Genomic DNA, 14,432 nt, shown 5'->3' on the forward strand with positions numbered 1-14,432 from the left:
CTCCTTCTGCAGCAGTGACTCAGGAGGTAGAGTGGCCGTTTTGGGAACCGAAAGGTTCCTGTTTTAATCCCTGGCTCCTCCTGGCTCTGTGTATGAGTGTACTTGAGCAAGACACTAACCCCTAATTGCTCCCGATGGGCAGGTTGGTGCCTTGCATGGTTTCCTTTGTGTGAATGTGTGTGTGTGTGTGTGAGTAGGTGAATACAACACACATTGTAAAGCGCTTTGGATAAAGGCGCTATAGAAATGCAGAGCATATCCTCCAGAGGAAACATGGATTCATGCGAATTGTGAATAGATGTCGGAGTATGAACTCGATGAATTGTAACTAGATGTCGGAGTATGAAAAAAATTACATTTGCACTCACATCCAAAAGATAAAGTGCCAGGTGCTGGACAGAAGCAAAGCCTTAAAAGAGAACAATAGAGTCCGCACACTGGATCAAGCTCCACACGTGTTTTATTAAGTTACCACCAAGGTGACGCTTCGAGCCTGGTAGCTCTTCCTCAGACGGAGGGTGTACTCTGACCTTTGCAAAAATGCAACAGTGGACAAGAGCGGCCTTGGAGTCTAAACGTGCTTCCAGACCTCATACCGGTGTGGTCCTTCTGTTGACCCCATCTTTCACATCCTTCTGGAAGCAATTGTGGACTTGTAAAAATCCTACATCCCTCTCAGGGCTGTAGGGCCCTGCGCCCCCACTGCCCACCTTCATGGAGTCCCTGCTGAGGGCGTACAGAGACATGTCGCCCATCGGCAGCCCCATGCCCATCCCTCCTCCCACAGCGCTCCCTCCTCCAGCCATCTTCATCCCCACCGGTGATGGCTCACGGGACGGGTCCAGTGACCGCGAGCTTGACCGCGAGCGCCTCCGGCGATAACGGTAGCTGGGGATGCGGCAATATGGCGAGGAGGACGACACCGCCTTGACGAAGTCACGGCGTGCACGGAAGCGCGACTCCTTGTTCCTCTCGATGTAGATGTTGATGGCGAGGACGCCCACCGACTCCGCCACGATGAAGGACAGCGCGCCGAAGTAGAAGGACCAGCCATAGTTGTACTGGTTCTTCTTGTCCTCGTCCTTCTTGTCACTGGGGTCCCCGGCATTGCTGGAGATGTAGACGATGATGCCGATGATGTTACTCAGGCCTGGCGAGAGAGAGAGAGGCAGAGTGAGAAAATCAAAGCACCAGACCGTGGATATGTGAAGCCTGAAGCACATACATGACAAAGCAGGCATTGAGAAGTTTACACACTTCGCACTTTCCTGCGTAAGTGCGAAGTGGGAGACAGCAATTGAGTGAGCGTGCGTGTGTGTGCGTGTGCGTGTGCGTGTGCGTGCGTGCGTGCGTGCGTGCGTGTGTGTCTTTTGTGTGTGTGTGTGTGTGTGTGTGTGTGTAAAATTATGTATGGCGTGTGTGTATACATATGTATCAAATACTCAGCCTTTATTACCCCGGGTATAAGCAGAGGATGATAAGCTGTATCAGCCCTACAGCAGTGGATGGCCGATCAGTGTGACCACGCTGAAGTATTGCCACGATTGATTGACTTCACTGCTGAAGGAACTTACCGTGTCAAACATGGACGAAACTTACAGTATATGCTGGCCCTCGGTTGGATAATCAAAATGATCTGTATTTGACTGTGAGTGTATTTAGACTTTAAGTGTATGTACTATGTAGCCTGGCAATGCCAGACTGATCACGTAGGATTCCCTCACAAGTTCGTCCACGATATCAATGCCAGGCTATGTACAGTACTATGTACCTTTGTTTTACTGTGTGTAATTGCATCTGATTCTGAGCCTGTGTAGCCTTTGTTTGTATGTATTTTTATGTGTATATAATATGCTTGTAGCCTTGACTATATACATATTCACATGCTTTCATGTCCAGCTGTGTGTATGTGTGAATCTGTAGTAATGTATTACAAAGCTTGTCCTACTGTACCTGCGGCCACAAACAGGATGCCGCCGCTGAGCAGGATGTTGTTTTTGCTGCTGTACATGCGTCCTACCGCGACGCACAGCCCACCCAACAGGAGCAGAATGGTGCTGAGAATGGGGAAGAGGCTTGAAGCACGCACGATACCTGGGGGAGGGGGAGGGGGAGAAGAGGATGTGACATCCTCCTTAAAGTGCCGCCCACACCAAAAATGTCAACAGAGGTACACCGAGCGCCGGTATGCCTGTCGCAGCGATTATGTGACCACGGGCAACAAAAGTTGAATTGTTCCATGTTTATGCAAAATGAGCATTCAAGCTACAACGAGCGATGGCCAATCAGATGACAGATGTGTTTGTAAAGTTTCGTTTTTTCCTCATACTGTAAGTGAACAGCTCCCGAATTGTGTTTACTATAGCTGTTGAATGCTGAATGAATAGATATTGGGTAAATACAGGACCATTTCTTGCATAAAATGTTGTATTATAGGTGAAATATAGATCGTTTGACATATGGTCACTAAATCCACAAAGTGTTTCCTCAGCGCAAACATTGATTTTGTTTATTCATACAGAAGGCAAATTCATAATAGACCATACATATATATCCTTTATAGGTACGTGTTGGCTATAGAGGAGTCAACATGCAAAGACAGCGGAATTATAAAATGCCATAGGTCTACTCCTGCAGTTATAATGTGAATTCAATAATATTGCGAACAGTGTGGTCTATTTCTCGCATATCAGAAATTGGTTTGCTTTTTGGGTTTTGGCGTCTGCGACAAGGTGACACACAGCGGCAAAATAATTTTTGGTGCGAGTCCCCCTTAAAGGTAGGGTAAGAGATATTTAAACGTTTTTTTTGTTTGTTAAAAGGTTAAAGCACTAGTATATTCTGATAGTACTCATCGCTATAGAGTGTATGTTCAGTAACAGAGGTCTCCCCGTCTCTCCACCTATTCAATACTTATTTTAACAAAAGAAATCACTTACCCTACCCTTTAACACACCATTTTAAATTTCCAAACTTTTAAAGAATTTCACATACTGTTATCTTCACACAGCCGAAGCTGATCGAATTTGCCTTTGGTACAGCGTGACATTCAGCTTAGTTCCAACATCACACATAGGACATAGCACATTAACACGATGTGCGTTTCGTAATACAATATTATATCACATTAGCACAGTGCTTAAGAACATTAGCACAGTAGGCCACAGTGAGCTAGCCTGGTAAACCCTCCCTCCGGAAATCTCATTTGTAATTTATTTCAGGAGTGAGTCTGGCATGATCGCCCATTCTGCAATTTGGCTGTGGGCTGGAGTTGGGCGGAAGTAATACCGTTGACTGACAACCCCTTCAGCCAATCAGCAGTGTTCCCCTTCAGACAGTGCATTTTTACCACCTCCAGACTAATGTGACGCAACGGGACTCGTGAGACGGCCATGCCCAAAATAGGTTGCCTTATTCGGATACATGCGTGTCACTGCCCGCCCCTGCCGGTTCTCTGAATTTTTATATTTAAATAGGCTCCGTCATGATTAATTGACCACATATATGAAGTTAAACAACTAAATTCTATCCAAACGATATCTTAAAAGTAAATTCCGTGCCTCAAAATAGAAGTTTGAGAACGTTTTGAATTTAAAAAGAGAGCAGAAAACACTGCGGTCAAAAAAGATGGCTGCCGTTCGTTTTTGGTCGGCTGCACTCAGGCTGCACTCGGTTCCATTCGGGCTCACTCGAACTCGTCACCTGATTGGCCAACTTTCGCTGTCAATCACAGTACGCTGATAGGCTCGTCCATTTGGTGAACGGGCTAGAAACGCCCAGACTCCTTCCTGAAATCAAATGGAAATGAGATTTTCCGGAGGGAGGGGCTTTACCAGGCTAACAGTGGGCGGCCGTAGCTGAGTGGGTAGAGAAGCCACCTGGGAAACAGAAGGTCCCTGGGCAAGACACTCAACCCCTAACAACTCCTAGAGGTGCTGCTCACCTGCTCACTGCTCCTGATAGTTAGGATGTGTTAAATGTAGGTACCACATTGCACCGTATATGCAAATATACAGTGACAAATACCGCAAAGGAATGCGGACCAGTTAATACAATATTATCACAGTTCATATTACGTTACCGTAAACCTGGTTGCTAAAAGCTTTTTTTAAATAAAAGATTTTCAGACCGCTAAGCAGCCTTCAAATCTAGCCCTATATTGCGCTGATCAGAGCAATGCAGACCATAACTCAAGCAAAATCGAGTAATGGTCTTTTTGAGTGTTAAACACTGCAGTAACACTGCTGTAGCACCCCACATGTGTGCAAGTTTTTTTGGTGTGACTATTCTCATGACAGACCTCTGAACAGTGTTTGCGGATTGGAGCCACGGTGCGCCTGTGGCCCCTGGGGGTCCCTGACAGGTCCCCTGGGGGCCGCACGTCCCTCCTGGTGTGGCTATTCTCATGGCAGACCCCTGAACAGTGTTCATGTCAGGTTTGGTGCACATTGGATCAACAATGAGCCTGTGGCCCCTCGGTGGCCCTGACACACGGCCCCTGGTGTGACTATTGTCATGGCAGACCCCTGAACAGTGTTTTTGCAAAGTTTGGTGCAGATTGGAGCAAAGTCTGGATGTTACGTTTGTCCACCGTCCACCGTCCACCAGTTTAGCAATTGTATCCCTGGTATTGTCTTCGGGTAAAAAAATTTAACATTGCCATTATTCACATATATGAATTAGGCCTATATTAATATGAATTATATTATTATATTATAATTAATTATTACTAACTAGACCATAACCGTGGGGGGATATGCGCACATGATTTGGCAACCCGGGAGCCAGCGAACAGAAAAACGCTAATAAACAGCTGACATTTGGGGAAAGCGAAAAACGGGCTTCGCTGTTCCGTGCACTTGGTAATGGTGAATGGCTGTGTGCAAATTCAGATCAATTGCTCCAGCCACTGAGGAGAACCGGGCAGAACAGATTTTGGGCTCACCGCACAGAGCTTTGTCGAATTATAGGAGGATACTATTGTTATTAATATGATTAGTGAAGGCAGGGCATTTTAGAACCGCAGGACAAGGAGGATATACACAAAGTGAAGACTTCACAAGGGTTAATATAGGATTTGATTTTGAGAGTGGGAGCAGGGCGTGGAAATATGATGAGTGCTAACATCATTAGCCCTGTGGCTGAACGCATCTGTGGCTACAATTAATGGAATCATGGGGACACTGACACACAAAGACACATGCAGAGTCCACACACACACACACACACACTCGCGCACGCACGCACGCACGCACGCACGCACGCACGCACGCACGCACGCACGCACGCACGCACGCACGCACGCACGCACGCACGCACGCACGCACGCACGCACGCACGCACGCACGCACGCACGCACGCACACACACACACACACACACACACACACACACACACACACACACACACACACACAAACTGTACATACTATGAAATTAAGTATTAGTAATAGTGATGTAGTTGTTTCTTTTTATATTGTTATTGTTAAAAGGCAAGGGGGGATATTATATTTTTGCCACTGTTTATTTGTCCGTCTGGGGCTAATATCACAAACAATTAAGGCGGTTACACACCGGCGAATATGCGAATATACGCAAAATTCGGACTCGTTCCAAATAATTAAAAGACGCTTTTTCGCTTCGCTTTTTTGCTTTTTCGCTCCATTTAAGCTTGCATTGACTTTATAAGGTTTAAAAAAAAACGTATTATTCGCATGAAAAAAATCGCCCCAGTGTGTAAGGACCTTTAGATTGATCAGTGCCAAAAGGTGTTGTGCATACTGCCAGAAGGCCAGGGAAGTAACTCAATGCATTTGGTTCACATTATGTTTTATATTTTTTGAAATATTTAACCTTAATTTTATAGTGAATGGGGGTTGGATCGGGCTGAAACCATGGAGTTATATGTTGTAGTTGCCATAGATGACAGACATCACAGACAAATTGTACCTTAAATAAAGACAATTAAGAAGATTGTTTGTTTTAATGATGAGCTATGAGTGGTAATAACATAAAATCTTGCCCTTTCATTTCAAAATAACTCTAAACCTGTAGCAGGTTGTAAATCTTTTTGCCCAAATCTCCATTAAAATGTCTCGCTCAAAGTCAAAAAAGTATAATGCGAGGTTTCATGGGTGCTCTCTACGAGTGGAGTGCTAACATGAGTTCAACAATGTCATGTTGGAGACGTACCGTACTTACTCCCCACACAGTACACTTCATCATCCACAGCTCCAATTACTGTCATGATGCCAAGCTTTTATGGATGAGGTAAAGCAGCAGTCATGACACAGTAAGTACCATAGTAATAACTCATCCTTCCTCTTCATGAAGGTGAAGAGGTAGCAGGCACTTACGCAAGATGTACTCTGAGCTGTCCGTGTCATAGTCATTGTCCTCTGGGAAATGATTGATCCGGAAACAGCTGCCTTTGTTGATGCCTGAGGGGAGGAAAAGGATACGCTTTGAGCAAAACAAAACAAAAACGTACAAGAAAATACACACCTTGACCCTCCAATGACTAACTTCTGCAAAACATCCTTCCACTCAGACTAAGGAATTAGATATGAATTCATGTTTTATGACTAAGGAATATCTGAGCCCATTGTGCTCGTTGAACCAGTAACACTGTGAGAAGCCATTTGAGGACAAACAGCTTTGCGCTGAAGTTTCTGAGCCCTTGAGGCACTGTCTATTCTTTTGTCTGAAAAATCTTCCCTTCACTTTTAAGAGAATAAAACATTGCCAGGCCATGAATATTGAAAGGTAAAAAAAAAAAAGGAAAAAAACTGTTTGTAGTAGAAATCATGCTAGTTGCATATGAGTGATGCCTGGCACTTATCCATATCATTATTCATTAATCTCCACCAGGAGATTCATGCATTTGTACGTGCGTGCGTGCGCGCGTGTGTGTGTGCATCTTTCTGGAACTAATCTTGCATACTACTGAGCTGATTATAAACACACGCACGCACGCACGCACGCACGCACGCACGCACGCACGCACGCACGCACGCACGCACGCACGCACGCACGCACGCACGCACGCCTCTCTCTGAACAGCTCTGTCTCTCTCTTTACCACCCTGCTCTTGCTCACGAATCACGATCCACTGTCTCTCTGTGACTCTCTTCATCGCTTTGGTTTCCTCTTTCATTTGTTGTCTCTCTGGACCACTGACATGCCCTTTGTGTAAATAGTGGATAAACAACACAGCCCTTGTGTTGTCTAATGTGCTTAAATCACCAGTTTGCACACTTAAAGGGTGGGCTTCCAGAGCTGTTTTGTGACTGGAAGGTAATTAGTCCATTTGACTGCCTGTGTCTCATCCACAGGGAAAGAAAGAGTAAAATGAAAGGAAGAAATCAATGGAAAGAGAAATACATTTGAAAATGTTGAAATAAATAAATAGAGAGAAACAAAGAACTTAAAGAATCTGCAAGACTGGCCCAGAGAGAGAGAGAGAGAGAGAGAGAGAGAGAGAGAGAGAGAGAGAGAGAGAGAGAGAGAGAGAGAGAGAGAGAGAGAGAGAGAGAGAGAGAGAGAGAGAGAGAGAGAGAGAGAGAGAGAGAGAGACACACACACACACACACACACACACACACACAGAGAGACAGAGAGACAGAGAGACAGAGAGACAGAGAACTGGGTAGGGTGGGTGGGGTAGGATGGGTGGGTGGTTATCTGTTGAGAGACCAGAGCTCATCTTTTATTACTCAGCATGGATTCACCATGGCAACCTACCCCTGGCACCCCACAGTCACCTTGCTTGCTTCATTCCTCAGAGTATGCCTTTGACATCTTACTAATGCATTCACCAGGCCCACACACACACACACACACACACACACACACACACACACACACACACACACGCACACGCTCGCGCACACGCACAAACACACACACACACACACACACACACACACACACACACACACACACACACACACACACCCGCACCCACACACACACACACACACACACACACACACACACACACACACACACACACACACACACACACACACACACACACACGCACACACACACCTGTTACAGTCACTAAAGCTGCCTTTTCAATTCAGAGAAGCGCTGTCAGTCTGCAGCCCAAATCAAATCAACACAGGACAAAAAAGTGTCTGGCAGAAAATCAACAGGCGTGTTTGTCACGTTGATGCCTTGTCCTCAGGGCACACCTGAGAGCCTCTCTGCTTCACCAGCTCAACGGTCTGAGATGAGGTGCTTAAGTGTCCTTGTTTCATTTGTCACGAGTGACTACATAACAAGACTTTGCTTTCCTTTAAAAAGGCCACCGCCATCGTCAGTGAAGCTCATTCTGTTTTTACATGCAGCATGAAGCATTGTACACAGACACCTCGCAATCACATTCACACACTTACTGAGACAGTCTAGCACAGTCTAACCGAGGGATTATAAAGCATTTATGTCCACTACTTTTCCCCAGTGCAACTTTATACACATTAAATGTTGTTTCTAAAGCAATGGCAGATCGATGTGATCTGTGGTTGTAAGCACATGATATTAGACCCACCTGATCTTTCCCTCAAAGTGGTTCGAACCAGGTGAACAACTCAGTTTGCAAATAGTACAGTGGTATGATTATACCAGGTGAACAACTCAGTTTGCAAATAGTACAGTGGTATGATTATACAGTACAATGGTGCTAAAAGGATAACGCAAAAAGCCCTAAGGGCTTGTTTCCATTGTGGTCCTGTGTATTCGGTGATCCCTCACTGACTGACAGAGACTGATTTAGACAACAGCTCAAATCTCCTGCACATGTACTACTATGCACAAGGCAATTCTGTATACAGCATATTCTCGATAGGATGGGAAAAGAGGCGGAGAGAGTTGGTGGGAGATGAAAGAGCATACTGTAGACCGCTGTTTCTCAATGTTGGGAGTGTACGAATGGAACCAAATGGACAAGATTCACTTGTAGACATTATTCCAAAATTCCACCTGTGGGATTTTGGAACTACTGAGACCTCTGTCTTTCACTGACACCTCACAGTCGACTAAAAGTCAACTAATATGACTAATAAGTCGACGGACGATTAGACCAGTGGTTCTCAACCTTTTCAGGCCACGACCCCCCAAAATAATCACATTTGAACTGGGGACCCCCCACCCTGACAAGCACTTGGAATGTAGGAGTTGAGGCATTTTGACTCGGTTCCACTGATAAATATTGAGAAAATAGCCGATCTTCAAGCTTGTAGATCTGCCATTTTCTACATTTTTGCCTCTTTCTTATATTATTTGACCATTTGGCCAATGTTTCACCAGTTTTTATTTAGTATAGTTTGTTGATACTTTTGATGCAGTAATGGTCTTTTTTCTTTTCTTTCTTTCTTTTTTTTTGGGGTATTAAAAAGGTCTTAAAAGTCCTTCAATTGTCACCTCACTGTCATATGGGGACCCCCCAAAAAGCATGTGGGGACCCCCGTGGGGTTCCCGACCCACAGGCTGAGAACCACTGGATTAGACAACTGTCATATAGGCCTACTCATTACATTTGGACATTTCAGCACTAGCATTGATGGACAGCGACACTCACGAGCAGCGGTCTGCATTTTGAGTGGCGTTTGTCTTGGGGTTTGTTTTGTTTATTTGTCTCCAAATAGTTTACTTTTTAGCTGTTAAGATTCCTCGCTAAATGAGCCGAAATGCGTAGGTTCAGCTTAATGTCCCAATAGTTTTCTGTTTAATTTCAGGTTTTCCCAAACGTCAATCAATGAAAGTTAGGCGTATGTCCCCCTCCTCAGCTGACATCGTTTTGCTGGCAACAGGGTTTTGTTTTGTGGGAGTAATTCATACTTGAGCGACGAAAAAATTGTTTCATAAATTCACCGGTCAAGCAATGTCCTGGTAGGACTGTAACAGATAAGTAGATGGGTGGGTAGGTGGATGGATAATAATATTATAATAATTATAATAATAATAATAAATGATATATAATATAATGATAATAATAATAATAATAGTAGCCTATTATTAGTAGTATTATTAAAGTTGGTCTCAAAGGGAATAATTACGCACGCACATAATTCTTTTTTTTCACACCACAAAGGGAACAATTTGACGCGATCGATCATCTTTTTATATTGATTATAGCGGCTACAACACAACCAGTGCGCCACCATGGTGACTTTTATTATTAGGCTAATTTAGGCTAATTATAGCCTAATTAAAATCTACAAAGTAACTAGTAACTAAAGTTTTCAAATAATTGTAGTGGAGTAAAAGTACAATATTTTGCCTACAATATTTGTAGTGGAGAAGTAAAAGTAGGCTACTGCAAATTGGAAATACTCTATTAAAAAATACCTCAACATTTTACTTAAGTACAGTACAGTACGCCTAAAAGTTACTTTACACCATGCACTGATATCTTCAACTATATAACGTGAGGAATAACAACACAAGTGAACTAAATGGAACTTATTGTAATGCACCTTCTATGCAGCAGATTCTCCACAGTCCGGAGTGCGTCAGGTCGCCTCTAACCTTCTTGCTTGGCGTGTCGTCTGAGGTGACATTATTAGTGGCGTTACAGACGTAAGCCCGGTTGTAAAGCCAGTAATCTGTGCCGATGGCGATGCTCATGAGGCTGAAAGCAGCGAAAGCGCCTGCGATGGTCAGCAAAGTCTGGACTCCTCTGTCACTCCACGCCATGACGTCTCATAATAATAATAAAAAAGTATATTCTCCACAGAGTATTCTGTACTCTCAAAGAGAGACTCCAGCAGGCGCGTCCAAATGTTTACAATATCGCATACTTCCTTCCGATCATTGATATATTTCCAAGTCAATGCATATTCCACTTTCATTAACTTAAATCGGAGTTCGGCGTCTCTCGACTGAGATTATCCTGATGGTTTCAGGTTCTGCAGAAGTTCATCGGCATGCTTTCCATTCGGCTACAGGTGGAAATGTGAGAAGTACCCTAGTGCCTAGTCCTCTATTGCGGGGTTGAATGAAGAATAGTAAAGCCCACTTATTGATCGACTTCCCCTTTGTGTAGTTTTCAATAATGCATGTGATTTGACAAGAGCGCAGCATCTTCTATCCAGACCACACCTTCCAAGGCTACAAGCCAATGGGAAACGGCTTTAGGCAGCGAAAATAATACAAAGTGACGAAATGTTTCTGTCCCGGGTTCTGACTGATTTATACAATTGCTACAATTTGCTACAAAACCTGTATGTCATTTTGGGGCATAGACAAGATGTTGAAGGATAAAAGTAAGTCTGATAATGATGTACCGTGCATTTTCACATCATGTATAGGCTACTTTACATTACTTAGGACAAATTTTCATTTCCCCCCCCCTTTTTTTTATTTTTAACTTTTTGGACAAAACAGCCAATTTTACATCGAAGTGCCCAGATGTCCCTAGTGCCCACCTATGCTGTATCCTTGATAGCCTGACAAACACTCAGTTATGTAGGCTATTTAGGCTATACTACCTAATTCATCAGCGCGCACAGTAGACGCGCGCGCGTACACAAAAGCATGACATTAGTGTCTCCACCAGGCCGAAAGCCGTGGCCGGAGACTATGTTTTCGCCCCAGTGTGTGCAGGGGTGTAGCCTACAGGAGGTGGTGGCTGCGGTGTTTGGAGCAGGCCGCCAAAATGTTTACCACTGAGAGCGCAGGCCAGAGTGAGCTGTCATCTATGGTGTTTCCCTGTCTTCTATGGTAAGCCAGGCCTACTATACTTACTATGGTGCTTAACTGTTTTCAATGGTGCTTACTATGGGGATTTGGTGCTTCCTAAGGTGTTTCCCTGTCATCTATGGTGCTTTCTAGGTGCTTCCCTGTCTTCTATGGTGCTTACTATGGTACCGTTTTTCTTGGTGCTTAGCCTATGGTGCTTACCTGCTTTTTATGGTGCTTACTATGGTGCTTACCTGTCATCTATGGCGCTTCCCATGGTGCTTCCCTGTCATCTGGTGCTTCCTATGGTGCTTTCCTGTCTTCTATGGTGCTTCATGGTGCTTCCCTGTCTTCTATGGTGCTTCCTATGGTGCTTCCCTGTCGGTGTTTCCTATGGTGCTTCCCTGTCTTCTATGGTGCTTCCTATACCCTGTCGGTGTTTCCCGACACACACACACACACACACACACACACACACACACACACACACACACACACACACACAAAGCGTTTTGGTTGGCAAACCAAAAGGACTGCATCTGAAGGGGCTGTGGCGACAGGGAATTAATGGAACCTCGACTGATGATGAAAATCTATGCGATGCACCCATATGTACGACACTGCCGCAAAATGACAAACAAAAAAACGTAGTTGATATGCTTCCCTGTCTTCTACGGTGCTTCCTATGGTGCTTCCCTGTCGCTGCTTCCTATGGTGCTTCTCTGTCATCTATGGTGCTTCCTATGGTGCTTCCCTGTCATCTATGGTGCTTCCTATGGTGCTTCCCTGTCAACTATGGTGCTTCCTAGTTCCTATGGTGCTTCCCTGTCATCTATGGTGCTTCCTATGGTGCTTCCCTGTCATCTATGGTGCTTCTTATGGTGCTTCCCTGTCATCTATGGTGCTTCCTATGGTACTGACTGACTATGGTGCTGACTATGGTTCTGACTATGGTTCTGATTATGGTTAATGACTATGGTACTGACTATCGTTAATGACTATGGTAGTGACTATGGTTAATGACTATGGTGCTGACTATGGTTAATGACTACGGTACTGACTATGGTGCTGACAATGGTGCTGACTATGGTACTGACTATGGTTAATGACTATGGTGCTGACTATGGTTAATGACTATTAGTGATGTGCATATCGATACTTGTATCGATATATCGATCGATTGTCTGAATATCGTTTGGTATCGATATTTAAAAAAAATATATAGATATATTTAATATACTTCCGTTTCCGGTTTACGGCCATTTCCGGTTCCGTTTCCAGTACTTCCGTTTCCAGTTTACAGCCATTTCCGGTTATGTTTCCGGTTTGGTTCTGTTTCCGGTTCCGGTATCGGTATCGGTATCGGAAAATCGTCCCCAAAAATATCGGTATTGTATCGAATTGAAGAAATGTGGTATCGGCACCTTGGGGCCCACGTGGGACCCCGGTGGAACCCACCTAAAGCCCACATGGGCATCCCAGTTGGGACCCACCTCGGTCCCACATAGAGCACCAGGCTTTATAGGGGAGGGGATAATCAGTGACTACCTACACCTGTGTAATTGGGGCATGGACACAGAAGCCTGAATGGGGACAGGTCTCCCTGTTACATATACATAGCAGTACATGTATGTCTGCATGTCATTGTATTCAAGGTGAGAAATTTACCGTATGTCACTGAAGTCTCGTCTGTTGCCTTTCAATGATTTCAAAGGCAAAAATACTTGGTTTGTTTTAACCTCTTGGACATAAAATGTTACATTTACTCTCGGTGTACTTTGTTAAACTTCCGGACGAGGCTTAACAAGCTTTAACCATAGGCCTAGAGTTAAAAAAAAAGCCTTTAACAGTCTACAGCTGGAGAGATTACAAAAGAATGCAGAGACCCCGATGAAGACCTTTATAGGTCATATTGTTGCCTTATTGCTCAAAACAAATCCTCCATATTTTTTTATCAAATACGGAGTGCCTTGGATTTCTTTTCTCTGCAAGTCTGCAATCCAACACCATTTTGGAGTTAATGAATCTAAATAATATATTGAGGCAATTTATGTAGGCTACTCTGTATTTGCAGTGGAAGTTATACCAGGGTGCGATTGCAGCAGTAACATTTAGTGACCCCTTTTGTTGAGTTATGCTCTCATTTGTAATAATTGTTTGTTTTATTAAGGGCAAACTTAATGATGACTGTTTCTTTACGTTGTATGATTTGATTATTGACACTGATTGATTGAATGATGCCACCTGTGAGTGAGCGTGTATTATGGCACTGATTTGGGTGTGTTTGTTCAATAAAAAGCCTCACTGCTAGGTGAGGGCAGCTAGTTCCTTGAGAAGCTGTGTATGAGAAAGCTCTGTCTCCATATTTTATTCTTTATTTATTTCCCCCGTGAAGTTCTGTGTTATTATGTGTTGTGTATGGTTCTCATGCAGAGCCGTTGCAGTTTGACTGCTAACACCTTTATTTATTTTTTAAAACATTTTTACATTTAATTTTATCCCACGATTTTGTAACCCCTATTTTTTCACCCTAGTGCCAATGCCTAAGCGTGTAATCCTGGGCACTACCTTCCCTCTGCCAACCTAGGGAGGCCAGGGCCGAGCTCATGCCTCCTTCAATGCATGAGAGCCGTCTGACCTTCTTATCACCTGACAGGGGAGAGTTTACCTGGTTGGACGTAGCGCGTGGAAGGAACACGTTATTCCAACCAGTTCCGTTCCCCTCCATCAGGCGCCCCGGCTGGCCAG

General features: G+C 44.2%; 1 protein-coding gene across 1 annotated transcript; it reads right to left on the reverse strand.

The window, feature by feature from the left end:
- Window positions 1-590: 590 nt before the first annotated feature.
- On the reverse strand, window positions 591-10,700 carry LOC308099755 (voltage-dependent calcium channel gamma-4 subunit-like; the record flags this gene model as incomplete). Its single annotated transcript, XM_080448508.1, has 4 exons — window positions 591-1,150; window positions 1,954-2,094; window positions 6,356-6,439; window positions 10,481-10,700. 4 exons carry the CDS (start codon window positions 10,698-10,700, stop codon window positions 591-593), a joined length of 1,005 nt encoding a protein of 334 aa, XP_080304634.1.
- Window positions 10,701-14,432: the final 3,732 nt, after the last annotated feature.

The sequence above is a fragment of the Gymnoscopelus braueri genome, assembly GCF_963280865.1.
Source record: "Gymnoscopelus braueri genome assembly, chromosome: 2".
Taxonomy (NCBI): domain Eukaryota; kingdom Metazoa; phylum Chordata; class Actinopteri; order Myctophiformes; family Myctophidae; genus Gymnoscopelus; species Gymnoscopelus braueri.